We start from the raw sequence: 26,002 nt of genomic DNA, 5'->3' as shown, positions 1-26,002 counted from the left end.
CCTGCAGCACTCAGGTATTCATCCACATTCCGGCCGTGCATTCCGCCTCTCTGCCCGTACAGCCGTGCAGCGCTATTGGGTTACTGCAGCGTCACCTAATAGGTCTGATCTGGGCTCAAAAGCGGCACAGTAGTAAGATCAGCTTCCTTATTAAGTCAAGAAGGCAGAAAAGTCTGCACCTCTAAACCTTTTTGAAAATGTAGGTTAGAATGGCCGAGCCAAAACTTTGCACCTACCGTTCCTAAAAAGAAATGTGTTTTTCTTTCAGTGAAACCAGAGAGCGCTGTGATTTACCAGCCAATTTCAAACCTACATGATAAAAGCTGCCTGAGTAGAAGCCCAGAGTCCTCCCAGGGGGTTATTAAATGCTTATGAACACTCATCGCATACTAACAAGCCATGACTGATAGCTTCCTAGAATTTTATTACCAAGGTGGGATCCTGCTTCTATTTACTCTTGTAGAAGGGGGAGATGGGAAATGTGTTTTCCATTCATATTTTGCCATCTGAGAGGTCAGCTCAGTCCAATAATCTACATTTAGAGTGTAACGATAAGAAAACGAACAAGAGAAAAGCGCTGTAGCATACAGCTTTTTAAGGTTTACAAACTCTGTCTCGTAGTCTTGACTTGTCTTGTTTGGTTTCATGTCATTCTTCCCATTTATGTCCTCTCTGTAGCAGATTGTAGCTGCTGCGGCAAACCTTTTGTAGTTTCTGTGGTATTTATCCTCCAGTTGAATAGTGCATTGTTTGTCAGAGAGGAGAAAACGAGGCCACACACTCATATGAACACCCACACACACCCACCTCATCCTCTTTCAAACTGGAGTTCACCTTCCTTTGCTGCCAGAAGCGCCATGGTGTTCGTCTCTGCGTGTTTGCAGCCTCTAATCAGGTCTCAGGATTTCTGTCAGTCCCACAAAAAAACGGTCCCTTTACCCCTCCCTCTGCCCATCTCAGGTCCTGACTTTACTTTATCTCTGCTCCCCCTCAGTGAGTCCAAATGGCCATAAGCTCAGTGTCTGAAGTCAGAGTGAGGGGTCAGCGTGCTTTCTCTGTCTCACACAGACACACACAAAGTGAAGTCGCCTTGGTGAATAGTCACAGCTTGTGGGGAATGCCTCAGAGCAGACAATAGCCATGTATTCTTACTTACAGCTCCCACCATCCAACTAAAACACTGAAGGACTCTGAAATCTGGTCTGTGTCTCTGAGTGCAAAGTGTTCCTGACTGTCTTGTTTTTTTCTCTTGTGCCAAAGATGTGAGATGATAACTAGGCCTGTGAAGTCGCTAAAATCTAAATTAAGATAAACAAGTACAATCTAGAGTTTGAAAAACATTGTGTTAAAATTGAGCACAAGCTTTTTTAACACAGATATTCAGGGCTTTAAAAAAAAATTGCAGGCTTCAAATGTCAGTTTTTTGTGGCTACCAATAGCAGAGCTAGCATCCTTAGTCTTCAGCACTCCTGCAGGTAAACCTCCATATACCTGTACTGGTTATGAATTTCTCCAGTTGAGTGCCTGATATGCTTGTTTTACCAGACCCAGCCTACATATGACTTTTCAGTAATGAAAACTCTATCAACTACAAAAAAGAAATATGATATAAAAAAAGACATTTTAAACACTGACAGAACCACAACAACATGAACACAACAAGCTGCTGTTTGTCTATCTATTGCCCTGGTGGCAGTTTCCATGTTGTGGTGGGTGACCACCAGCTGAATAACAGAGGAGGAATGTTTCCGTCTCCCTGCTCTGTACTTTTGGGTCCTGCACGCTCAGTTCTTTCAAATCTTTGAAGTCATAGGATGAAAGGACGCAGCGTCCCAAACTAGTCTGTTGTCTTCAAGGCCAGTTTGTGCACATTAAAAGTTTCCTCCACACCCTTTGCATTTCTTCTTGGACAAGGTCATAAAAGTTAACTTGCAAAGAACGGAAAGAGGGACAAGTAAAGAGTGCAGGTATTCAGCTGACCAGACTGGCCTGCCCCGCCCAGACTTTAAAGGATGCATAGTGTCTAGTTGACACAGTCCTGTAGGACTCTTCCTGTCCTTTACTGCTGCCTGAGGTGACGTCTGATTTGTTTTGTTTAGTTCATTTTAACTGTGTGTTAAGTCATGTTTGTAAAGCACTGTTATTGCTTGAGAGTTTTCCTTCCTGGAGTTGAGCTGAACACAAAACACTGTTTAGTTGCAGAGTGCTGTGTGTGTTAAAGAGCAATGATTAAAATCTATCATGCATTAAAATCTGGCACAGAACACTCAGTCTGGTCCATGCTTTATACATTTTTTAAGACTGCATCCAGCTTCACTACTCATCTGCCTCACAGGGGCTTCTGCTTCACATCTGGCTTTTCGTAAATAAAACACACGCTCAGTTGGATGGAGGTTAAGTGATTGACCTTGACCAGTTGAGGCCAGCTGAGGACATCCTCATTGTCCCTGTCTGACATCTCCAGATCAAGTCCTAGACACAAATATGATATCCACATCTTAGTTCATTTTTGATATCCCACAATCCTTTTGGGTTGACTTCGAAGTGACTCATTTAGATAAACCTCCAAATAATGCAGAAAATATCAATCAGTAGCTCTCTAACTTCAAGTTCCTGTTAGAGTTTCATGGTATAAACTGATGTTGGCATGACATGATCGATGGCTAATTTCTACTGTTTGTAATTTCTTTTTCCATGCATTGTCACAGTTTACAGTCTGGCTAGAAACCTGGGCAGCAAGAATGGAGAGTGGGTTACGAGACCATGTCAGAGAGGGGATTATTAGCTGCATGGATCAAGCACTGTTGTATGATGGATTGGGTTTGACCCTGTTGCTCTCCACACAGACTTTTTTCCTACACACAGCCACTGCCTGCTGAAATGCTTGCACTAAAACAAAAACCAGAACAGTTGTGATACCAAAATCTGTCCCGTGCCTTCAAATCTATGATGTCCTTAATACTTTTTATTAACTTATTCTTACAATTCCTCACCAGTGACAACAACCACAGTGATACACAGTGATCACAGTACCCTAAATGACCTTAATTCTGGGCTTAAAAAAACATCTCTCCAACCATCTGTAGTCGTTTACCCACATGACTAATGCAAAGCTATGATGAAGGAAATCCCTGTACGTCTGTTATAGAGATTTAGGCCCATAGTAATCTGTATTATGTGTCTGGTGGGTGACAAATTCCTCCACAACCTTGTTCTTTCTGCCTCCCTCTCCTCCTACACTTCTGACTTTTTTTCATTCATGCTCTCAGTGAAAGTCTAACGGATGTGAAATAAATCATATGTGGTTTAAAAACTCCCTCCATCCGTTCCTCTGCCAAATCCCTCAGAAATCTTTTCGACATGCTGAACCAATCACTGACATTTGACTCTGGGACTCCCCTGCCAATAATTTTGCAGAATAGAGATTCATTGAGCATCTGAATGATTCACCTTGCTCTCTGATATTCTCATCTGTAACTTGGGGTCAGAGTTTTTTAAATCTACTTTTTTAACAAAATCTTTACTTTTTTAATGTCTCTTGATTAAATGTTCAATGACTGAAGCTCTGTTAAAGTGCCAGTGATGGCTCAACTGAAATAAAGTTTACTTGTTTGTATTAAATACAAACAGATGTCACTCGTTTTTATCTTACAATGGAGCAGAGTCAGGCTGTGCTTCCAGGAGTCTGTAGGTGGTAGAAATCTCCACCCTCTCCGGCTGACCACACAAAACCACAGCCCAGGGGCGATGCTTTTGGTGCGCCTGCCTGCCGTTCCTCTTTCACATGCAGTTTTTTGGTACTGCAAAGCCTGAACCAACATGATTGGAATGTCTTTTATTCTCTTTTTCTGCCCTTTTTTTGTAGGGAAGCTCCTTTTGTTCTAATGGGATAATTTAGGAAGAATGTTTTCACTTTGGGGTCTGGAGCCGGGGGTGAGGGGGCTGTTGTGGGCTGTTGTGGGCTGCGAGTGAGGAGTGAGGAGATGGAAATGGCACAAAGACTCTTGTTTGTCAGAAATGGCCCATTGCTGTTTGTCATTTGTTTTTAGTCTAGTTCCTGTTGCTTTTCTCCTCCATGAAGAAAGACTTTAACACTAAACCAACTGTGACACATCAAAACAATGCTTTACTGTCTTTGTATCAAATCTTTCTTGTACGTATGATTAATGTGCACATTTGTTGACTTTCTAGTAGACTGTAACAGTTTTCTTCAAAGTGTATAAATAATGACTGTTGACAAGATCAGCTAACAGCTGACTAGGCATGGATGCTTGCACAATTATGCAACTGTTGGTAACTAACATTACCTTGATAAGTTTAAAGCATATCTTAAAAAAATCAAAGGCATGTACATTTGTTTATGCCCTTAAAAATGACAAGAAAAAAAAACGAGATATTTTTTTATTTCGTTTTTTTTTTTCTAGAGCCAGATTTAAAGAGGTAATGTTTTCATGGGAAATGTTAAAAAGTGAAAGGCCCAAGATGAAACTGTAAAAAATATTTCCAGACTGTAGGTCTAACTTTTGACTGTAAGTTGAATTAACCCTGACACTTGAAAGAGAGATGGGTAAGGTCTGCTTTACAGCTGTTTAGCATGCACAACTCTCAGCAGAAATCATAAAGATGCAATTAGACTTGCACTCCAGAGCGTTATGATATAACCCCTCACAGCACGAAAGCGTGCACCAACAGTGACATTCCTCTGCAACTAATTTTGTCATTTATTTCTTTCGACAGGCCACTTTAAGTGTGTTTAAATTGTTGTTGTTGGTCCTCATTAGCCTTTAAAAACACTGTGGGAGTTGAGGGAAGCTCTGTGAGGTCAAAATAGTTATACACAGATGAAAGAATATTACAAAGGCTGCAACAGAAACCCTGAAAAATGGAAACTTAAACAAGTTGAGAACAGCTACACTTCAATTCGTTGCAAAGAGCTCAAGCTTAAATTGATGAAATCCTGAATCTGATAAAGCAAAGTGAGGAACATTGTCTCTTCTTGTGTGTTCCCAAAAGGTGAACAGTCCTCTGATATTACTGTTTACACCTCATCTTCAAGCCATGAGAAGCAGTTTTCATTCAGTTAATAAATACCTCTAGCTCCCAATTACATGTTTACAGACGACTTTTTGTTTATTGAGTCAATAAGTGAAAGTAAATGAGCCCCATGACGAACACACTCCAAATGATCATCAACTGTGCCACAGTCTTACCACAGCTGTCATTATGAATGCAGTAAAGAAAAAAATAAATTACTGGGTGATATTTCATTTAACAATGCTGAGATGGTTACTCAAATTAAGGTACAATTAAACCCAATAGTTCACAGTCTACTGCCCTGGAGGAGCTCAGAGAATATCACACAACTGTACTCATCCATCACTCTCTTTCTGTGTCTTGATGCAGTCTGCTGCTGTCTGATCATGAGTCAGCAGAAGTTTTATTCCCACTGCCTTTGTATGCTTGTATTGTCTTCTCCTTGCTTGGGGCTTTCATCTGCAAACAGTTCTCTGCTTACAGTGGATCATGGAGAAGAAGTTTCACTGAGCTGTCGAAGCCACAGAGTTTCCTTTTTCTAAATCCAACCTCGTCTTTCTAATCTTTCTCTTAGGAGCAGATTTGTTCAGATAGGAGAAGAAAAAAATCCCTTTGATGTTCCATATTCAGAAGGTACTGCGTTTGTCTTTGCCTAGCTTGTGATACGATATTTCAGTCCATCATGCAACATAGGACTCTGTGCTGGACCTGGTCACTGAAGGTGGAACTCGGTTTAAAAAACAGTAATTTTTTGATCTTTGCCTCCACTGTATTGGGATAACACCTAATAGAGTCTCATAATAAAATTTAGTAATTTCAGTTTGGTAAAGTTTCATAATCCACCCTTAAACTACATCAAAAAACAAATAGTTTACATGAATTATATTTGCTTTTCTTTGTACTGGACCGATTCAAGGCACTTCATGCTTGGTCTGACTGAGTAAAGCTTCTGGAAATGACTCCCTTTCATTGGCATGGTCACAGAAGAATGCTCCTCTCACGGCCACAGTCCCAGGACCTTTTGATTTAAACACATGCTTCACTCACTTTGGGATTAAGAGGCTGAGGAAATGGCCTGTTTGGAATTACCCAATGATTTGTAAAGTCTAGGGCTTAATTCCCGTCCATTTAGCATCAACTGGACTCACTGACTTGTGGAACTGCAAGTGCTCAGACACAGGGGACACACGTTCAGTATCTAACAACTATTAACTGAGGAATTTTTTTTGGGGGGGTGCAGAATTACTGAGTCACGACTCTTTTCTTTAATCTTCTCTCGTCTTTAAGGCTGAACAGCTCAAACAGAAAATGCATTGTCCTGAAGACAATGTTGAGAAAAAGGCACAAATGTTTAAAGGCTATAAATGTTTGCAAATCCTGCCATCATCAAAGGCCCGTTTCCATGTTATTGACTGTCTGGTAATGGCGCCTGGATTTCCCCTCCATCTGTTAGTACGCAGGAGAAGTTTCCGATTTACCCTTGTTGATCCTGACTCATGATTTTTTAACTGCAATAGCAGAGTTTGACTCACCGCGGTGTGACTCATCGAGAGGAAATAAACACCGTCTGAGTCTTAACAGATAAAACTGTTTGACTAGAAATGACAACAAAACTGTCAACATGTGCACATTACATTAGATGCATTGCAGTGAGATCCAGAAGATGTGAAGCTTGGCTCTTATGATGTGCACAAAGTGTGAGGTGTGCATAAATAACCACAAGTGATACCTCAGATCTTTGTGAGGAACAATACAGGAAACGCTCCTGTAAATTCATGTCTCGGCGCGTCACTGTCTCAATCCATTCTTGGCAATGAGATGATGGTTTGTTTGTACTGATGCCAAGTCTACCAGCCTGCCCGTCTAAATTCTTTCACATGGGTGAGAAACTTTAACAAAGTCAACATAGCCAGACTTTGACAGGATGTTCTCAAATAGTCTGCGTAGGTGGAGAAATGACCAATTTTGGGATGAATCAGCCAAAGAACGGGACATGGACCCACATAAAAGAGATTTAACCAGAGTCTTCTGGTTAATATGTTAATTTGTCCTTCAAGAAACCCACAAGAATGCTCTTATTTTTCATTCTCAGTAAATTGTATCATTCAAACCTGGAGGATGCTTTTACACATCTTGTTTCCTTTACTTTTTACCATGGGACAAAGTTCTGACTTCCTGTCAACAGATTGATTAAAGGCATCAACACCAGGCCACAAGACATATCTCTTTGTAGCATCTCTTATTAAAATAGAGTCAAATTTAGGTTGAAGCACATTTATGAGTGATAAATTCAAGCTGACAGCAGTTTGATGACAAGATGAATCATTTCTGTACAATCAGTTTTGATAACTGCTGCTAGATGTCAATAACTGACACAATCTCTGAATTTGCAGCACTTTAAGACTCACTTTTCATGACAGAAAACAAGGATTTGCGAGCTATTGGTGTGTTCGGAACAATATCCAGAGTCACAGCTGTTTTGTGAATATATTCCTGCGAGCCCTGTGTGATATGATCATGATTCACATTCATGGCTGATCAGCGACACGCTAGAAATACAACCTGTATCCCAGGAACATGGACGTCCGACATTAGTCCAGTTACGTTTTTGTTTGCAGGTGTGAATGAATGTCACATTTTCAAATACCAAATTATGAAATTGAGCTAAACATATATTTGTGTTCTTAGTATTGGCCAAAGGAAGTTTGGTGCTGAAGTAAACAAGTGTCCAGCCTTCCATCCTGGTCTTTCAATTAGATTTGTCTGTAGCTCATGATCAAGAGCTTGACCCACGTGTAATTTCCAGAGAAATAAACTTCATCGAGAATTTCTCGTAACCCTCATTCTTTGCGCCTGTTTCATCTGGGAAAATATAATAATAAAAACAAACACTCAAGCAAAAATAAACGCAAACAAACAAATCCTCTTGGGACAGATACAGAGTGTACATAAGCAAAAAAAAAAAGGTCAAAGGACTGTTTAAAGATGTGATTTTTTCCATCATCACGCAGTCACTTACAGATGCCTCTATGGATGATCTGTTCATTTTCTTCCCATCCGGTTATGGATCCTAATCCCCAAAGTCAACAGTCCTAATGCGGGACTTCCGATATCCTCGTCGTTTCATCTTTGTGGGAAGTGGAAATGACAGCGCTGTCATCACCCACCAGCTGGCCAACCCTTTCCCCACACGCAGCACTGTAACTGATCAGGTAGCAAGCAGCAGGAATCCTGTTTGATCAGTGATCTAGCATTTCAAAACCTAAATTCAGTATTTATTGTTCTAAACTTAAGTAGGTTTTTTAAATATTGGCTTTGGTTGGAATTTGATTTTTTTTTTTTTGCAAGGTGAGAAAGTATGGCTCAGTGTTTGGCCTCTAAATTGAACCTCTTGGCCTCTTTCATGTGTGTCAGATGTCTGAGGAAGGAAAGGTTCAGACTTGCCGTGCACCGTCCTGTTCAGCAGTCACAGCTGGTATTTGCAATGCCTCCACTAACCTCTCCACCTCCAGACTCAGTGGAAAAACAAAATATGAGCTATTTCCTCTGTTTTTTCTTCAGGGGACTGCTAATTTGATGCCTCTTAGCAAGGGAAGCTGTATTTGGTTGCAGGCTATGTTGAATAATCATTTTTTTATAACAACTCACCAGGATTTGCTAAGTTATCCACCTTCAAAGATGGCGACGGAGTAAGTAAATGAAAGTTAGGCCACAATTTTACTAAACCAAGATCAGCTAAGTGATTGATTCTCTCTCAGCCCAGTAACAACCCCACAGTCATTCATCATTAGCCAGTTAGCAGCTTCAGTTGGAGGTTAAGTGCCTTGCTTAAGGACATTTTGCTGCTAGTTCTTCTCTGGAGATGACACTGCTACTCTTCTGTTCCTGCTATCTAGAATTTTCCAGCTGGTCTTTGGAGTCTAACTCATACCCCTCAAGCTAAAAAGCTCAGTTCTTTTACCTGCAGCCACCTGGTGTTGCTAATGACCCCATTCTCACACCACAGAGAGAGAAAAACACCACTTTTAAGTTAGCTCAACATTTGCTTGTAACACCATACCTGATATCTTTTCCCTTGACTCATACTTCATAGTTAGAATTCAGTCATTTTTTTCTCCTCGAACTTCTTGACATCAGACTCAGATATTCTTTTGTAAATATGTAGCAAACCTAAGTGAGACAATGTCTGGATTCCAGCTTTAGGAGTGTCCCTTCTCCACTCTGTTCAGGTTTACAAAGCAGGTAAATGATTTGTCAAAGTGGGATTGACCCTTCATTTCAAGTTCAACCAAAGACCTCCCAAGCTATCTTTGGAAGAAAAAAAATAACTCTTTGATGCATATTATAAAAAACAGTAGGTAAAAAAGATTTACAATAGGATGAAATACTGAAAATGTAAAAAAGTGAACAAATTAGTTACCTTGCATATTTTTGTAGCTTTGATAATAAAGCTTTTGTTAAAATCTGTTTAAACTTACAGCAAAATATAAGCAATTGTTTCGTCCTGTGCCGGACTAGAGTCCTGTCCTGGCCTGCAGGAGTGGGAGTCTGGTTAACCATCAAAGAGCTGGCAGTTCCTGATTGTGGCTGAGGAGGAAGCACAGGAGCTGGGGGCCAAGAAACATGTTAGGCATCAGCAGGGGGGTGACAGGGACAGACCTATGCCATTGCTCCCTTAACAGGAGATGTATTGGGGTTAAAGAAGTAAAACATCAGTGACTGGTGGTGATCCCTTCCTGATGACTCCACTAGGCCCATGCAGGCATTCAGTGAGGCTGCCCCATGCAGAGGCCCCTTAGTAACACACTTGTGTACAAATGCACTGTTTGAGGTGTGTCAGGCAGCAATGCAGGGCAGACTGAATCTGCAAAGAATAAATAGCTGACATGGTGCTAAGTATTACATTTTCTTTTCTGTTGCTGAGTGCTTTTGGTGCCTCGTGCTGTTAAAACTGACTGTGTCTTTGCAAGTTGTAGAAAAACTGACAACATCATTTTGTTAATTTCTCTGTTCTTTCAGTTTGAATAAGCAGTTTTTATTAATACATGACTTCTCTGTTGTTGATAATGATAATTAATTTGCTTCAACTAAGAAGTTTGGGATCATCTTCTGGGATCACAAAGACAGATGAAAGGAAAAATTGTAGGACAGGTTCCATTACAAAACCAGCTTTGAACAAGATCTGTCAGGCCTTAAACTTCTGTCTGCAACATGGCTCTTTGTTGTAGGTTAGTCTGACTAAATATTTAGGCTCTGTTTCCTGTGACGACCTGGATGGACTTTGTCATCCTGTTTGTCTGCCCCACCTGTCTTTCATTTGATAACGGTGCGTGTTGTGCATGTGTGTGCATGCTAATGATGGTCCTGAGACCTGAGAGCTGGACTGTAATGAGGTCAGTGTCCCATTGAACCTCATCATGAACCTCGCCGTGGCTTAGTCTCCCTCTGCTGATTAGAATAGTGAACAGCCAGCAGGGTTACTGTGTTCTCATGCTCATTTACACCTCAGGTCATGAAGATTATGAAGATATTCTGTGTATGCTTTGGCACAATGATGAAAATCTTTTTGAAATCTATCCAAATCTTCCTTCACATCATCTCCTGCCTTATTAAATGTCAAAGATCCTTAGAAACAAAATACTAGGGCCTGGACATTCAGAAAGCACAATAACTGATGACATGTTTTAAGTTTCTCTTTGTTCTGTGACATCAACTCTGCAGGTGTGTGTCCAGTTTTGCTTCAGGCTCAGCCACCGCATCCCTGCAGCTGGTGAAAATAAACACCTCGTAATGAGATTACTATCTTAGCAAGCTACATATTAAACTCTGTGTGTGTGATACAGTCACTTCCTAAAACCTAACTAAAGCACACAACCATGCCTGAACGTAAACACGCACTTTGCAGAGACGTTTTTAAAAGCACGGTCAGGTATTTTGTTTTCTGTCAGCGTGCCTTATCTGTAAGGTGCGCTGTTTGCTGTTGACAGGCCTTATAGACCCAGTGTTTGATTTTCCACAGCTGTGTTTTTGTAAAGGGGGAGCCACAAATTTTTGATTAGGCTTGCTTTTGGTGCTGCAGATGCAAGAATGTATGACAAAGGGACTAAAGAGGTTAAATTTTTCTCACAATGAATCTGAAATAGTGGTTAATTATATTTTTCTTGAGTAGAAATGTAAATTTAGTAAAGTAGTTTGATATCAAAGACTACTGGCTCGCTGTTGTAGTTCAAAGATTCAGTGTGCTGTATTTAGTGGTATTTAGCAAAACAGACAGTAGAGGGAGCCACTTCCCACATCTCTACCTCACTACCCTGAAGATGCAGAGAGATGATTGCACATCATACTCCCCCAACTCCTGCTTGATGCAGCTTTATGACTATTCCTACCTTGAGAAAGTTTGCTGTTCTGTCTGTGTCTCTCATGGGGTCTACAGATCAGGAAACAGAATTTTTTTCCTTTCCAGCATTGTTGGAAAATACCTTTTACAGAGAGCCTTAATAAAATGATTGATTGCAAACTCTAACAAAACATCTTAAAACCATCAATTAGACTTTTAAAATCCTCTTCCCTGCAAACAGTTAGATGGTCAAAAATAACCAAGTAAAGCAAATGTGTTTGCAGAATCACTTCACCACTCGAGCGATGAAGTTAGTTAACTTCAGAAAAATTGATATCACCTCTGTCATTTGCTAAGGAGACAATGCTCGGGCATTGTGAGACAGTTACAGTCTAGACATTTCTGGCCTGGCAGTGCAGTAATAAGTGAAGTCATTAAAGGTATGAGAAGTCTTCAAGTAGACCTTGCAGAAGGGCAAGATTTTAAGGGTGAAAAGTAGACAGCTGGTGTAAAATGTTCTGCTGCTTACTTCATGTTTTAGGTCTCAGCATTAAAAAAGATAATTCCCCTAATCAATGTGACAGATTTGATATGGAGTTTGATCACATCTATAACACGTAGATTCAGCAAAAGACTTATGCTCTAAGTGACAGCATTTAGTGAAAACTTTGTGTTTCTGAGCCACATCAAAGATGGTGAAAACATCTGTCTTCCCTCTATCCATCCTACAGTAAAACCTCAATTCCTCTCTGATACTGTAACTGTTAAGGCACCACAGGCTACATATTCCCCTGTTGTTATGGAATGTTTCTTATTCAGAGTGACAGCCAAGCTGTTTCTGCTTGCCTGAGCAGGACTGTGAGGAACCCTGCAGGGCTTTGACTGTCTGTCTCTTTCCATGGAATACCCGGTTGGTCTGTGAGAGTCCTTCAACGATGCAGCCCAGCTTTCTCTGGAGGGGCTTTCAGTAGTTTTAAAGGGATTGAAGACAGAAAGTGTCTCCTATAATCAGTATCTGCTAAGATTTGTAAGTTGGGTTAAAGCTGGTTACACTTTAACAAGTCATTAAAGGGAAATTCCCAAAACTTAAAATATCCTTAAGGGGAGAAACACTAAGTAAGTCTCTACAGCAGTTAAAACTGTAATCATTCACTGTATTCAGTTAATGTTAATCTCCACACAGTTCCTGCAAAGCTCTCAACTCATGGGGGGTTAAGATGAGATAAAGCTTCTTATCTTGTCTTGTTGTTGTTAGTTTCTTGTTACCATCACAACTTTTTGTAAAGCTTCTTGAGATAACATTTGTTGTGATATGATGCTTTAAAAAAGGATTGATGGACATAATCAGTCATTAAAAAAAGTCAAAGTTGGTAGAGATAGGGTGACCAGCATTTGGTCTTTTTCATTGCTCACAGCCTACCTAAAGCCTGCCTTATACTGTAATCAGTAGATCAAAATACTACCAAAGCAAGTTGTACTGTGCAACGTCATCTGTTGTCTGTGCTAGTTTGTTTTGCATTCAGGTTTTAAAGTATCCTGGTTGTAAAGTTCATCTTAACTTTTTTGTCAATCTCAGCTCTGATCGACCTCATAACGTACTTATAATCCCGCATGAATGGACTGCAGAACAGTGTATGGGTTATTTGTTACCTATACCCTGATTTGCAGCTGTTAGCCTCAGTGTCAGAATGCCCTGAGCTCTCTGCAGATCTTACAGTGATTGAAGAAACCAAAACGGCTTTGGTTTACAATAATCTCAATGAGAGGCATTTACTCTGCAGGCAAACGTTTCTCATTCACAGCCTGCTCCTGCAGGCCACTCACAAACTGTGATAAGTCTCTATTTGTGGGAAACAGGACTCCTTTCCCTCTTAATCTGATAGCTGTGACCTTCTGACCCTCGTTCTGTTCGCCAACCCCCCACCTCTCTCATTCTCTGGCTGTCCCACACAGTCAGTGACACACATTCACTGGTTGGAGATTTTGGAGATGTCACTTGAATTAGACTCTTTCATTCAGACATTCATCCTGTGCAGAGTGGCACTTCAGAGGCGGGATATACAATATGTTTCAGAGCCCAGTCTGTGGCTGCCAAGCTCAATTAGTTTTAACCCTGTCACAACGAAGCACATTTTTTACATGTAGGTTTAAACAAAGTGGCAACACCAGGTGCTGAAAAGTAACACCATAACAAAAGTCCACACACCTGCAGTTCCACAAAGTGTCCACTTGAGGCTGGTCTTAAAATACAAGAGGAACCTATTAGTTCCCATATAAAAAAAAATTATTTTACAGCAGAATTTAACATGTTTACATCCTGGTACTTTGCCCTTTAGAAAGTCCAACTCTTTACCGAAAAAGTCATGCTCTTTAGACTAAAAATTGCAGCATCATTCCTGTAAGACTGGAGTTGCAAAACATGACTATTTTACTGTGCCCTGAAAAGAGGAGCTGGGATCAGAGATTGCACTCTGTTTTCAAGATTCACACCAGGTCTTAAATTAAGCTCCAGAGCCATGGATAGTCCCTTAACTGTACAGTGATTCACCGCTCTGCTGTGACCTGTTGCTCAGGGATACAGGATCAGAGCACAGAACTTCTCCCTTTGTTAACAGAAAAATGCAACATGCAGAGTGAGCGGATACAGTGGTTGACATTATCAGATGATGACTTAAGGGGCATTTCCTTGTGTGTTTTTATTCCTGTGGTTGATTCAAACTGAGATATGTTTACACTGCTGTCCAACTGTGACATGCTGTATGGTTGCAACTCAGGCAGGGGACTTTGAGTTTCTGTGTGTGTGGTTGTGTGTGTGTTTCAGCCATATGTTCATTCGAGCTGTCTCTGTTTGTGTCTGTGTTTACTCTGCTGTTAAGCTGTGACATGCTGTGCGACTTCAGCCCAACTTTGTGTTTGTGTACTTGTGTGTCTACACATATGCAGGGTCATCCCCAAGTGTCTGTGGACATCCCAATCCTTTATGTGTGTGTGTGTGTGTGTGTGTGTGTGTGTGTGTGTGTGTGTGTGTGTGTGTGTGTGTGTGTGTGTGTGTGTGTGTGTGTGTGTGTGTGTGTGTGTGTGTGTGTAATTTAGGACTCCTAAGAGCTTAATGCTCGTATAACCACAACAACTTGCAGCCAGAGGTCAGTGACCTCGGCTTGCTGAAATAACATCAGTGAAGGTGCAGGAAGAGCTGCCAAAAGGCCCTCCTGCTTCTCTTTGGACTGCAGCTTGCTTTTTTTTATGTTATTAACCTGCGTTTAGTTTTACACTTCTGTGTTTGTGGAGCAGTATAACTTCAACATTTCTCTCTGTGTTTTAAAGACTTTAGTGGTAAAATGATTGAAGGAAAAGTAGAACAGCTCTTTTGATGTGATTTATCACATCTTTCATTTTTTACATATAAGATGTGATGACGACTGTCTACAGGGAACACCAAAGTTAGCCCAACTAAGTTCTTATACTGAAGCTTTAATATATTTAAGTCATTTTTTTAATTACTGAACTTACTCAGTGTTTGTTTGGTGCTTGAGAATACCAGATTGTGCTCCTGAACCCTAATAAAGAAATTTAAAGAAATAAAAATGGAAATTTCAGATAATCTAAAAAGTAAAAACTGAAATGTATATTTTTCATTTTACCAAGTCTCCAGCAGTAGTATAGGATTTTGTGGTGCATGCATTCTTCAACTATTCACAAAAGCTATATTTAGCACAAATGAAATTGGCACTGTGCATATGAAATCCAATATCTCAATGACAGTGAGTTTGGCAGAAAACAACGCTGTGCAGTGACACATAATTGGACGCCTTTGCCCCCTCATGGATTATGTTCAGCAGGTTTTGTTGGTGTTGTAATTAGCCGATCATTCATCCTCCCATTGATGGTCTCAGTCCTCAGACCCATTCCTGGTCTTAGGTTTCACTCTTTTGTCTGTGGATTGTGAGGGCAGGCACTGGGGAGGTCAGGAATTTCATTACATTCCCTACTCAAACACCCCAAGACCTTGCACATTGTGGACATTAGTGAACTTCACAAGTTATAGACACCATAGCTATATTTTTGAAGAAATGTTGATGCACTTTCATCATGTTGAATTTGAACATAAGATTTGCTTACCTTTTGACAGAGTTAATATTTTATGAAAAAAAGCTTGGATTTTCTCATTAAACACGTGCATCTAATACTTTAAGTTTCTCCCTTCTACAGCGGTTCTTTCACGATATTTGTAGAAATCATCTCTTGTTATTGAGCCATGGAGACTAAGTTTAGTTGTAAAGGTGTACCAGCTGAAATTTTACATGCCAAAGCACTTGAATTCTATGATAATGTAGGTTCACAGGCCCTTTAGATGACTGGGGATCCCTGCTGAGAATATGGTCCTCCAGCAGTGGTTTGACAGCCGGCGACCTGTGTGTGAACTGGGTTAAAAGGAAGTTCTGAAACACTTGTAAAACACAACTGTTGAGGAGTCTCCAAAAAAGTAACTGCTGTATGTCATGTTAAGCAGAAGGGAACTTGGATGGTGTACAATTACCCATTAGCTATAAGAGAGATATCTTTCTTGGCCACATGCCTGCAGTATGCACACTGGTACAGGTATTGAATAATTAGTGCATTTTTTAACACAAGACACCCTGGCATTTTCTTTGACGGTGTTTCCAGCCTTAACACTTAAAGTTAAATGAACCCTCACACTAAGGAGCTTTGTACAGCCTCAATGAACATGTTGATCTGTCATCTTTCCCAAGGGGAACATATGTTTGTATTATATATTAGATGAGATGCATTTCATTCATTCCTATCTGTTAGCTGTGCAAACTTTTCAACTCTCTGTAATTACCTGTTCCAATATAAACGCCACTTCTGAACACAGGAAATCTTCATGCTGTGTTGTCATTATCACTCTTGCAGCCTGTATTCTATGCGGGCAAGCAGCAGACATAAAGGAAATGTTGACACAGACTTTTGACAAAGTTCATGGTATGTTGATAGTTTGATAGGGGCAGATTACCTGTGCTAAAAAACTGTCACTCCAAAGGTACCGTCATACCACCATAATTAAGAGCAATTTAGTCTCTTCCTTGTCAAGTTTAAAAGCAGACCTCTTCTGAGTGCAGAGGGGACATGTATAAGCCTTTGACCACCCAAGGTTTTGGAAAGTTTTTGCCTCTCAAAATGTGCATGAAAATTCCCCAAAACTAGATAATCCCCCTCAGTGTCACACAAAAATACCTTCAGGTCTAAAAATCACCATCTGTAGAACAACAACGCTGTGATGTTAGTCTCCTGATGAGACATGCCTTTGCACACAGTTTATTTCTATAGGAATCCTGATTTGGCATTTAATGCAGTTAAGAAGACAGAAGATCTGAAGATGAAACACTGATCTAGTTTGACTGACTCTAATTTTTCTTCCTAATAAGTCCTCCACTATCCCAACCTGTAATCAGAATTATAAGTTCTGTTAGAGCAGAGCTGAAGTTTGGAGCTACTCAGTAACTTTCTCACAGTTTATTACCACGGGGCTTATTATCCAAAGCTTTACTTAACATATTGTCTTTTTGTGTTAGGACTTACTGAAGGTCACTTGGATCACTCAGTCAGACCAAACAGAGAAACACTGTTAAAGCAGTCAGCTTCCTGTATCTCCTGAAACATATCAATATCATTTTTTTCTTCCTCACTATTTCTTTGAAATCAATTTCTTGGCGAGTTATATTTTTCTTCAAGAAGTTTTCAACTTTTTTTTTTTTTTTTTTTGCTTTAAGTAGCTGCTTTCAATTATGTTGTCAATTTTTGACAGTTTTGGAGTCGACAATGTCACGGTTAAAAGTGTTAACTTCCTCAGGCCCAGAGGGTCAACTTTTCTACATTTCCTATAACCACTGACACAAGCTCCTCAGAATTATGTAAATCAAGCTGATGATCTGCAATCCTGAAGTGGACTTATTTTTCAACACTTCCAATGACTTGTTTTCTCATATGTTCCTCAAATGAGACGAATGTTCTTCTAAATTAAGCCAGACACTAGCCTAAGACAGTCATAAGTTTATACTCATGTTTGCCCAAAAGCTGATGCATTTGCCTTTCATTTAGCAAAAGGAACTACTTGAAATGGTTGCATCCTGAATAACATGGTTATTTTTAGCAACTCAACTTTTTTTTCTTTTAACATTTCCCTTCATCCTTTTTATTAATATTAATTTAATATTAAACCAAAAATTCTCAGTTTTGCAGACGGGTCAGTTGGATCATTACTGACTCAAGGCATTGAAAGAGAGCTGCAGGATGAAGTTGTCTAGCTCTTGTCAAGACATGTATGCATTTTAGAATAAACAGCTGTAACCTTTACAAGGACTGGTGCCTAGAGTGCAAAGATGACCAGGGCTCTGTTCTATCAACATTTTAGGTTACATGCCACCTTTATGTAAACCCTGGTTCACAAACCTCCTGTTTCCTTTTAACGCTAAGCTTCTGTTAGCAGACTTCGAGGGTCTTGTCAAGTGATTGCAAAGCCAGAATGAGAAACTAGTCTGGACAAGAAAGTGAGGTCTGAGTTACTGTGTAACCACAGAGCAGTGAAGAGGGGGTCTAAACTGGTTTGAACAATAGATGACACCATGTAGAGCAAGGACAATGTATGCTGGGATTTAAGGTTGGGGATAAATCCCAACTAGAGGAAGGAAACAAGTCACCAAAGTTTGATGATGCAATGTGTCTGATTGTCTCAATTTCAGTAGAAAGTCACATTTTGCGATCTTTCTTTGGCTCCAGTTGATGATTTTTTTTCAACATACTGGAGACAGTTTAACTTCTTGAAAAGAGTTTAGGGACAAAAAATCTACATGAATTCCTTTTTATCATCAACTTGCTGAAATGAAATATTTTTAGACTGCATTCTATCATCTATTTTACATTACTTCAGCAGTTTTACTGAATAGTTGGTTTTTATTGCAGTATGTTGTTTTATCCTTTGGCTCTCCTTGTATTTTAAACCTGTAGACCAAATTATTTAGCTCTCTTTTTTAAATGATAAAATAAAAGTTAAACTTTCTGCCACTAGCAATTAAAACAATTTGCAGCTTTCAAAATCTGGATTGTCCTATTATTTAGTTTAAACAAAGCAACCAAGTCAAGAGGAACAAATTTCCCCTTCTCTTTAAACCACTGAAAGCATCAGTATTGTACACTGAAAGGAAAGGCTGCTGTAATTCTAAGGTGTAAGTCAGCAGGAGAGATCGCTTTTCAGAGCTGTGACAAAGGGAGAAGGAGGGGGAGGAGGAGTCAGGAGTGGAAATATTGCCAAGGCAGCCAATACGGAGGACACCTCCTCCTGCTATCCCCCGTTACTCTCTTGAATGGGGAACTCCTCTTCACTTTTCCTCTCTGCCTGGTGGAGTGTGTGTGGATACAGTGCTGGAAAGTGTGTGTGTGGGTGTGTGTGAGAGGGGGCTACATGGACATGTCATAGTTCGCACAGGGAGCCTGATCAAGCTGCTGGACGTGGTTAAAACTCTGCATCATGCCTAGGATGAGGACCAAGTTTGGAGTTCTATTTTTGTTGGCCCTTTGGCCAGTCCAGTCAGGTGCTTGGTTCTGGTCCTGGACTGGCACTACAGCTCTGCCTCCAACAGTGGAACCTGAGGGGTCTGGCAGTTCAGCAGGTAGTGGAGAACCACCATCAGAGAGTGTTGCAAGGGTTGGAGCTGAGATCATTGATGAGGGGCATGAAGTTGCCAAAGTTGTGAAGACTTGGCATGGGACCACTGAGGCTCCTCAACTGACCTCTCTGTTACCTGCACCAAACCTACATGAACCTGCATCAGAAAGGGGAACTGCAAGGATTTCATCTGGAAATCATGGATCTGGTAATGGCAAATCTTCTCTAATGGGTATGGGTTCTGGAGGAACTGATCATTTCACTTTTACAGAAAATGTATCAGGACTTGGATCAGGGCTTGGGCCTGAATTTACACCAGACGTTGGACCTCCTCTGTGGTCTGGTTCTGAGTCAAGTTCCCAGACTGAAGCTGGCATTAGCCTGGGATCTGGCTTTGAAGCACAGGGGACAGTCATGTCAACCGATTTTAGTGGGTTTGATAGTGAAGCCATGACTGTGTTGGAATCGAATGATCCCAAACTGGAAGGTCAAAATATTAGTAGTAGGATTGTTCTTGACAGAACAAATGAGGGCCATGACCCAGGGCAAAATCTTGATCAATCAGTGGAAATACTCAGTCAAAGTAAAGGAAATCTAACATTTAACAGCAGCTCTAGTTGGGATGCTGATAACTTTACTTTGTCCTTAAATGGAAACTCAAGTTCAGGAGATTTACCAACCCCAAATTTAGGGAACAATTCTGCTGAAAACATCCAGATGCCTAAAGACAACCAACTAATGCATGTTTCCCAGGGTTCAGTTGAGCAGTCAGTAGCAAACAGGGCTGCTTCACCCACCCAAGCATTTCAGAGAACTAGCCCGTCTATTTCAACAACCCAATCCCCAGTTAATGACCCCAAAATTTATATTACCCAACCAGAGACAGCTATGAAAAGACCAGACACTGCCTTGGAGCCCTTTGCTGCCCAAACACAAGTGTCCGGTCAAACATTTACAACTCCTCAGACAGTGGTTAACAACAAAACTGGTCCTTCTCAAACACCACTGAGTGACCAAGAACCTAGCCAAGCAACTTCCATTGACCAGACAGCTGAAAGCCACCCAGAAGTAGCCAAGTCAGCACTACTGCATGAATCTTTTCAGTGCTTGTTGCTCAACACTACTCTTCCTTTTTGCTCTTGGATGATAGGGGAAAGGTTTGTTGTGCCTAACTACCTCAACCAGAGTAGTTTAGAGGAAGTTCAGGGTCTCCTAAAAGAATGGTCATGGCTGTTGAAATCAAAATGCCACCACAGTTTGGAGTGGTTTTTCTGCCTTCTCTTGGTACCAAAGTGCAGCTCCCTGGCACCAGTCTTGCCCTGCCGGAGTTTCTGCGAAATCTTGCGGGACAGTTGCTGGGCACTCCTGGATGAGGGACGCCTCCCTGTGGAGTGTCATACTTTACCTGATGAGCGTGATGATGGGTATCAGTGCTTGTCAGTTAGTAACCAGAAAGGTAATCACTGGTTCAAATGAATCCAAGACTTGAGATTCAATTTGAACTAGCTTTCAATATATCCCTCACTACCCAGTTTGTCTGGTGTCTCCTCCCACTACCAAACACCCACACCCCCAAAAAAACTGACATTCATCCCCGTCAGTCCAGCTAAAGTTAACAAGATCCCAAAGTCTTGGTTCCCATATATAGGGAAATATATCTTTATATTTAAAAAAGCATGCTTTATGATAGTGTGTGTGTTTTTTTTAATTAAAAAAAATTAACAGGTGCAGTACCAGAACTCCTAAATCTGTTGCATGTGTGTTTCCCCTGTCCTTCTGTTGGCATGTGACTCCCTCCTGTAAGGTCAATACAACACACACATACACCCCCCCCCCCCCCACACACACACACACACACACACACACACACACACACACACACACACACACACACACACACACACACACACACACACACACACACACACACACACACACACACAGAAAAGTCAGTTTATGGTTCATTACCAAACCTACTGATGCACATTTCCCTTTCAAGGTGATTCATTCCAAGGCTAATATTTTACTCACATATGGCTTTCTACATCCTGTATGTACTGTTCTCCTGTTTAGTCACAGCATCAACAGACATTAAGTCCATCATGTTCAAAACCTCAAAAAAAACTTGAAGCATGAAATGACATTTAAAAGGAAGAATGTTAAATACTTTAACATCCTAGTTGGGAGAAGATCAGAAAACAACAGAGAAAATGTTTTTGCAAAGCAATCACTTAAAAGAAGGGGATACTCATATATTGAACTGTATTTTTTATGCAGGGTTTCTTTGTTGATCAAGTGCTGAGTGTGATTTATTCTATCAGGCCTCATGAATCTTTTCAATGTAAGATAAGAAACCTATCTTTTGTTAACAACTTTGTGCATGAAATGCTGTAGGTAATTTAGCATAAGGCATGTCTCCTCTGACAGTGAGTGGCCTGCGGGCAGTTTCTTGTGCATTGCTGTCCAGGAATGAGCAGACAGACGTGGTTGTCATGCATGGGAAGCAGTCATGTTTGCATTAGTGGTTTTAGGTGTTTTTGACAGTTGGGAAGTGACTGGACATTTGATATGAATTCAAAAGGAGGAACACTTGTTACTGTCCATAAACATCAAGCCTCTGATTTTTAAGCATCTGAACTCTTTGGTGTCTGCTTGTAAGTGTGCACGCTTGTGATGCATGTATCTGAAATGATTATGGCATGGCAAACACCAGATAAGTAAATGTAGCTGAGATGAATTTTGTCTCAGTGTTATCTTTATGTTTCACATCTTTTTGTTTGTGGTGCGTTAAGTAGCTCCATTTATCAGCATTACTACATCAAAAGACTTATATGTTGATTAATTTTTTATACGACAATAAAGAAGAGGATGTACGGCAGTTATGATTTTAGTTAACTGATTAATCTTCTGCATTTGAGTTCTTGTTCCAGGACTGACAAGCACACGGAACCAAGAAATGAGGCATTAAAAGTTAATACCTTCGATGGGGTACACTGTCCTGCTCGCCTGTCTTGGTTCATATCACTGCTTGTTAGTCACTGAGTCTTTTAACAGTGCCGCTATCGTTTTGACAGCTGGCCTCATTGACAGACATGAGTGGACATGATGTCTGTGGCTACACGACTAAGTGATGCATAGGGGCCAGAATAGATTTGTAATCATTCTAATAGAACTGAGTTTATGTGCTGTTACTTGTGTTGTTTTGTGTGAGGTTATGAAGTCGAGGTTGCCTTGACACACTTAGCTTTCCCTTTTTTTAAAATTCCAAAGCTTCATGCCTCAGTGGCTAGAAACAAGTGAAAGATAAGATATGAGGAGTTTTTAACGGCTCCATATTCTTGCTTAGAAAACCCAAAGAAAGATCCAGATACATGTAGCTGCTTCTTGACTTAGTCCTGACAGAACAAATACACCTGAGGGGGAATAAAAAGTATGATCTTGTTGCAGTTTTCTCTCCTGAGGGGGGCTTCTACAGAGGCTGGTTCACCACACAGATGCACGTGTTAGACGAGCCTAAAAGTATCTCTTTAGTACTTTCAGTCACACTAAATCATTCTGGGATCGGCTGGCCCATCTAGATTGAACCACTCAGATACAGGGATGTTTAAAATGAAACAGCAGATGTTATTTGTTAAAGTCATGGTTGAGAATGAACCCTAAGTCTTGATGGACTCATTTTAACTGATTAGTCTGCCAAAGATTGAGGTCTAACTGGCTCAAAATCTGGAAGATTATTGGTGAACTTCTTAATCTACAACACATTGCCTCTGAGCTTTAAAGCCCCACACAGTTTCTTTCTCATGTGCCTACCTCAAAGGCTTGTTGAGATGTTCTGGTAAAATTGCAAAGTGGCTGACTAGTTTGCAGAACTTTTCCCAGACACGAGAGAAGTAGCGCATAATGAGCCGAGGATAATTTGTCTCAAAGATATATTAATGTTTGCCTTCATACTCTTGTGCCCCATCATGAGCTAGATGATTTTATCGTTGGCTGTTTTATGCTAATGTTCTCATTAGACTCTTCAGTGTGTGAGACTTTTCTGATCTTTTCTGACGTGTGAAGCTGTGTGTGCTTGATGTGTAGGAGTAGGGCACATATTCTTATAGAGACATATACTTTGTTTTGGGCTTTAATAACATCCCACTCCCACATCATTTTGCTATAACCTGTCATCTAGGAATGTCTCTTGATATACTCCCCTTTTGTTGAAGTTTAATTTGAGCACCTTGAGCATGGAGCTAAAAACACACTGAAACTGTTTTAGCTCTGAAATGTGTGTGTGGAGCCCAAATATGTGTAAGGGATGTTACTGTGGGAAGATTGCAGAGATATCACTGCGTGCATGGAAACTTTGTAAAAGAAATCTGTCAGATTTGATCCTTTTACTACGAGGGGGGCTGCCCCTGGAGTACGACAGGATTGTTAGCACACAATAGCCCCTTTATTGATGTTTTCCATGGTTACCAGGCTCCTGCTGGAAAGATGAGCAGTCATTCATATCAGGGTTCAGAGGTCAGCTGCAATTTATTTTGGGTGGTTCTCGGAGGTACAGCTATATCCTGTATGTCACCTCTTTATCGCTTTAGGGTATTTATTTGTAATTAAAGTAAATCCTGTCCCAGTTACCTCTGTGGTGGTCTGAGTACATAAAAGGGTGCTGTCATCTTAATGTAAACAACACTCCTTTGGTGGTATCAGGCTGTCTGAGTATATTTAGTCTGTGTTTTGTGGCTTGTACAACCTTTTGGTGGTCTGACACTGATTTGTACCAACATGGTTCTGTCGAGCGGAGATTGGTGTTTTGTGTCATGAGAGGAAAGCCCAAAGCTGCCTCCAGTTTTTGAGTGGGCCGCTTGCCAGGGAATCATTCTGAGTTGGCTCTCAGGAGGGTTCCAATTATGGGCACAGTGTAGTCCAGCTTCTTTGCTGCCAGGAACTTGATTACTCCCCCCCTGGTTTGTGATGAGCTGGTACAAAACAAGAACTGAAGAGACAGTGGTGTAACAATGAAACACAGGGATGTTTCAAACTGGATCAAATCCTGATTGTGACATTCTTATTCAACAGTTTCTGAATGTGAGCGTTTGAAAGAGCTCTAAATCTTTTTTAAAGCCTGCCAACTGCAAACATCTTGTGTTTTTCTCCTGCCATAGTCAAAAAAACATGAATGATGAAGCTGGTAGCATGCAGTGAGGGGTTTGTTTACACACAGCATGTTGCCTGAAAATGTTGTTTCTTACAGGTAGGGAACTTGAACTGTATCATGTTACCCTTTCTCCAAAGGAAAAAAAAAGGGCACAGCTTGTGGAAGGCCCGTCTTCCTCTGTGTGGTTTTTGAATTACAGTCTTCAAGGCGAGCCAACGTGAAGTCTCCTTCCTGGCTTATGATGTGGGTTTTGGTTTGATATCTTTTTCCGAGCATTCTGCATCATCAGGTTGAAGACACTGCTATATTTGCCCAGAGGCTGACTGAAGACTATTGACAAAACAAGGGAAAATCAATGCAAGGTGTTGACATATGAAATATCATGTGGTAATTTTATTTTCCCTGTAGTGAAACATAAGATATCACACCTTTTAGAGAACTGTAGAAAGAATGCTGCACAAGGGTTTCTGTGATAGTTTTGTAGTTTTGGGTTTGATAAAAGGATAATAGCACCATTCCTCATTGCAGCAGATGTATTATTAAATCTCTTGTCTATGCAAAGGAGTTATTTTTAGCAAAAACTTAGGCTCCACAGCCAAAATACATTTGTCATATTAAAATATTTATGATATATTGTTTACATTTTATGCTTAGAATTGATTTCAGGAAGCACTGTGCACTAGGTCACGATTCAATTTCCTTGTCTTTAGAGCTGAACCCTGACCCTCCAACACAAACCCCTGACATCTTTTTCGCAGAGTGTAGCGGAAGATTATGAGCCTTGTCAGCAGGCCTCCAGGGATGTTTAAAACGGTGATGGAGCATGGTGGGAGAAACCACAATGTTTCTAGGATCAGCCAGATGGTCAAATGTTTTCCCATGGATAATACAGAATCCTGTACCCCCCCCAAAGTTGTATATGTAGCCTCACACTGTTTAAACATTCTCACACTGTATATACAGCTTTATCAACAGGGCATTGCAAACTGTGGTACCCCATTCTGGGGTGGCTGGAAATGAGAAAAAGTCCTACTCCTTGTCAGTAAGTCGCTTTCTTGACGTGCCATAAACTTAGCACCCCTCCATCCATCAACAGTCCCTTTCTAAGCTAGACTGGCCTTGAAGCTGTCACTGGTTAACAAAAGCTATAGGAAAACCTGAATTGAGATTGCACTTAAAATGCTAATGGTGAACCCTTTGAATACCTCACGATTTTTGATCTTTGAGCGAGAGTGACTGGCCGGCCCTTTTCTGACAAAGCCTGCTGACTGAACAGGGCACAGCAGAAGAATTCCTTTTCAAGTCAAAAGCAGGTCAAACCGTATTATTTGCTTTAGATCTGATAATAAAGTTATTCCAAGTACTCTTACTTTTTTCTAACTGGATCATGTGGAACTCTTACATAAATTAACTAAATTAGGTTTGGTGTTAGATGTGTAATTCTTGCAGATTTGTTTGATCATCTTCTTGTTCACATAGTTTTGTCTCGTCTCTGTTCACGTCTCCTGAAAGGTGCACATCTGGTTAGAGTGACTGATGGCTAATGGGTAAATTTTTTTCTCTAATGAGGGGTTTGAGAGCTGTGGAACATGAGGGCACATGTGAAGATATTTGCCGTTCAATTGACGAATGCAGGAAAATCAGGTGTTTGGATTACAGGAGAAGGAGAGAGAAAGGTGGTTGGGCTGCTGCGTGCTGAGAGACTTTGTCCAGGAGATGTGCTTCACATTCCAGCTTATAACAGACTTTGAAGCTTAATCTGCACGCAAATCGGACATTAATTATGACTAAGCTGCTGATTACACAGACGAATCTACATTTT

The 26,002-nt window shown here is 40.6% G+C and overlaps 1 protein-coding gene across 3 annotated transcripts in view; it reads left to right on the top strand.

Moving 5' to 3' along the window:
• Window positions 1-26,002, top strand: part of col18a1a (collagen type XVIII alpha 1 chain a) — a 97,135-nt gene that overhangs the window by 45,271 nt on the left and 25,862 nt on the right. Inside the window, exon 1 of one of the 3 annotated variants that reach the window (XM_074694732.1) lies at window positions 18,798-19,242. The exons of 1 other annotated variant lie outside the window; for it this stretch is intronic. In XM_074694732.1, the coding sequence (XP_074550833.1) occupies window positions 18,897-19,242 (346 nt within the window). In that variant the 5' untranslated portion in view covers window positions 18,798-18,896. Of the gene's footprint in view, window positions 1-18,797; window positions 19,243-26,002 lie in introns of those variants that run through there. One more of the 3 variants, XM_074694733.1, reaches the window with a different exon arrangement.

The sequence above is a fragment of the Halichoeres trimaculatus genome, unplaced genomic scaffold (genome assembly GCF_033239565.1).
Source record: "Halichoeres trimaculatus isolate MK-OKI-2021-1 unplaced genomic scaffold, fHalTri1.1 fHalTri1_scaffold_19, whole genome shotgun sequence".
Classification (NCBI taxonomy): domain Eukaryota; kingdom Metazoa; phylum Chordata; class Actinopteri; order Labriformes; family Labridae; genus Halichoeres; species Halichoeres trimaculatus.
This window is presented reverse-complemented; position numbering and strand designations above follow the sequence as displayed.